General features: G+C 58.6%; 1 protein-coding gene across 1 annotated transcript in view; it reads right to left on the bottom strand.

The window, feature by feature from the left end:
• Positions 1–422, bottom strand: part of LOC104827785 (probable E3 ubiquitin-protein ligase HERC3) — a 20,192-nt gene extending 19,770 nt beyond the window's left edge. The window contains exon 1 of the mRNA XM_010561035.1: positions 47–422. Coding sequence (XP_010559337.1) covers positions 47–422 — 376 coding nt within the window. The remainder of the gene's footprint in view (positions 1–46) is intronic.
• Between the last annotated feature and the right edge of the window lie 2,463 nt (positions 423–2,885).

Genomic DNA, 2,885 nt, shown 5'->3' with positions numbered 1-2,885 from the left:
GCTGCCGCCGTCCCGCCGCCATCCCCCGCTCGCTGGCCGCCCCGACAGCTCGACGGCTCCGGGGACGGCGCCGGGAAGGCTCCGCCCCGGCGGGGAAACCGGAATGGCTCCGCCCCGGCAGGGAAACAGGAATCGAAACTCGGCGGGTGCCGCGGCAGCGGGAGGAGGAGCGAGAGCGGCCGGTGCCTGGGATCCCCGGAGCCGGGAAACTCCCGAGCCCTGCGCTGGAAACGTGTGAGCCGCCGGGCTTTGGCGAACGGCCGGCTCTCCCCGCGGTCTGCGGGAGACGGCTGCTGCTGAGGGCGAGGCGGGGGGAGAAGGGAAACCAGAAAGCGGGCGGAAGGGTGCCGGGCTTTTCCGTGGGGAAAAGACTCCCGTTTGACTTCGTTATTCACCTGGGACAGTGTCCCACCTGTGTCCATCCTTTGCAGCTTTCTGTAAGCTCAGAGACCTACTCTGCTGCTCGCTGTACCCTGAGGAAGAGCCCGCGCAAATTCAAGAGGAGCTGCTTGGCTGGGTGAAGTCAAGCAGCAAGTGAAATGCCCGGTTTAGAAAGACATCGGCAGTTAAAGACCATCCGCTTCCATTCTCACAGAGTCTCTCCTACCGTCTGCTAAATCTCCCCCTGCCTTCAAAGACCCGGGAAGGTCCCCCCGGCCCCGCAAAGAAAGGCTGCCCAGCCTGCCCCACCTCCCACTCTTTCTCACTGGAGCGATGCATGCAGGACCATCTTAATGATGGAATAAAGGATACCCATGTGAACGATGAAATGGATCAAAACACATAAGAGCGCTTTTGTTGTATTCCTAATAGCTTCCACTGATGAATTAAATTCAATCTGCTTAAGAAAATTTTATGCTGCTGAATACTAAGCACGGATTTTGGTGGGGCAGTCTACAAAAGTCCCACAAAGCGCAACATGAATCTACCAATTTATACTGGTGTTCACTGAAACGCAGTGGAAAATTCATTACTGAGACACCAGAAGCATTTAACGTAATATATTTGAATGGAGCAGCCTATGGCACACAAAAAGGCACACAGAGGCCCCCGGGGTGAAGAAAAAGGGATGCAGAGGAGCTGCGGAAGCAAAGCAAGGTGAACCTGGGGCATACAGTAACTGACTTCTCCTCCAGGGAGAAGCAACCCAGCCTGTCTTTCCCAGCCACTTCCCTACGCACACTGCGAGGACCTTATCTCCTTCCACAGTACATAGGAAGGTCTTGAGATCAAGAAATGCCCAGCCAGAGCTGTGAGGCCAAACCACAAGCTACGAAGGGACACTAGAGGTCCCTCGGCACCAAAGTACGAACTAACGCCTCCTCCTTGGAGGGAAAAACTAACCAAGCAGAGGCAACGGCATTCGCCTCTTGTTTGGCACAGAAATGAAGAAATGGAGATTCGAGGGGAGGAAAGGACACGCATTGATGTCCTTCTTCCATTTGGAGCTACATTTTTCTTCCTGCCAAGTGGCCTGCTGACAGTGACTTCATGTCAGAAAGGCTTGCTCTGGGAAGCTACTGCAGGGTCCTCAAACACCCTGCGGTTCTCTGCCCAGGAGGTGTCAGGGCTTGCGATAGCCTGACCAAAAGGAATCTGGGGGCCCATGAGGGAGATGCCTGGCAACTGGCAGGAGACAGAGGAGAGAGGTGAACTGCGCAAAATGGGTTTTATAGCTAGAACTGCGTTTGGCAGATGTGTCCATCCATACTTTGGCCATTTCACCCCTTTTCATCACTTCTGTAGTGACTTACCCATAAAAAAACCAAACCAAACCAAACCAAACCCACAAAAACTCCCATGTGTCAAACACCTCGAGTTTGGCATAGTGCTTGCTTATGAGGGCAGCCCTTCTCTCAGGAGAACAGCAGAGAGCACTTCCAGGGTGAGGGGAATGGGGAAATCTGAGGAAATGTATGCAGACACCATGGTGTCCGAGGAGGAATGTCCCATGGTGGGCCCCAGGGAGCCAAGGAAGCGTGCAGCGGAAGCCCATTCCCACAGTGTCGGCAGCTGAACGGGCACAAGCAGGTCAATCCCTCCAGAGCAGATTTGGGAGCGTGGGGAACTTGCAGCCTCTCTCAGCCGGCCTGTCTCACTCACGGCCCCCCAGCTGCCCTCCATGTGAAGGGACCTGGTGACCTGCCGGGCCACCCAGCAGGGATCAGCCTCTGGCAACCCATACCGGGCAGTGCCGCATCCCCCAGTTTCACAGCGAGGCACACCGACTACCTCCGTCCTTCCCCACTGAGGAGTGCCGAAGCAGCGCCCGCTGCGCAGGCCCCAGCAGTACCAGGGCTGAGCATCGCCTCGGCCTGGGCCACCCCCACACAAGAGGAAGCCCCCGCAGACGCAGCCAGGCCGGAGGGGAGGGAACGAGCACAAGGGCAGAAAAGGGCACTCTGTGCCGCCCCACTGCCTGCCGAGGGGTTTAACAGCACCACGATGCTTTGGGATGCTGCACTTCCAGGGCACTGTCCCGACAGACTCGAGCAGCGTTGCCCAGCGCTGCGCGAGAAGCATTCCCAGTTTCTGCTGGTGGCAACAGCCCCCCGCCCTCGGCCCCTCAGGAGCCATCCTGGGGCAGGTGGTTATCCACAAGCCAAAGTGAAAGAAGGCAGCAGGCAAGAACTTTGTCCCAAGTATGCACGAAGGAAACCCGACGGCTCTCCTTTCCTCCTTCGTCCCCGCTCCCGCGGGAAACCCACCTCGTCCCTCGGGCTCACCGGGGCCTCTGCGGCCCCTCGCAGCTGACGGCTGGGAGCCGAGCAGGGGCGGGTGGCGACCAGGGAAGCGGACCCAACGTGACGCCGCAGCTGAGGGGCAGCCGGGACAGCACGCGAAGGGGCCGGCGGCCGCGGGAGGGCGGCGGTGCCCCGCTGCCG

The sequence above is a fragment of the Haliaeetus leucocephalus genome, unplaced genomic scaffold, assembly GCF_000737465.1.
Source record: "Haliaeetus leucocephalus isolate CR32 unplaced genomic scaffold, Haliaeetus_leucocephalus-4.0 Scaffold140, whole genome shotgun sequence".
NCBI lineage: Eukaryota > Metazoa > Chordata > Aves > Accipitriformes > Accipitridae > Haliaeetus > Haliaeetus leucocephalus.
Note: the sequence above shows the minus strand (reverse complement) of the source record. Positions and strands in the feature narration are given on the sequence as shown.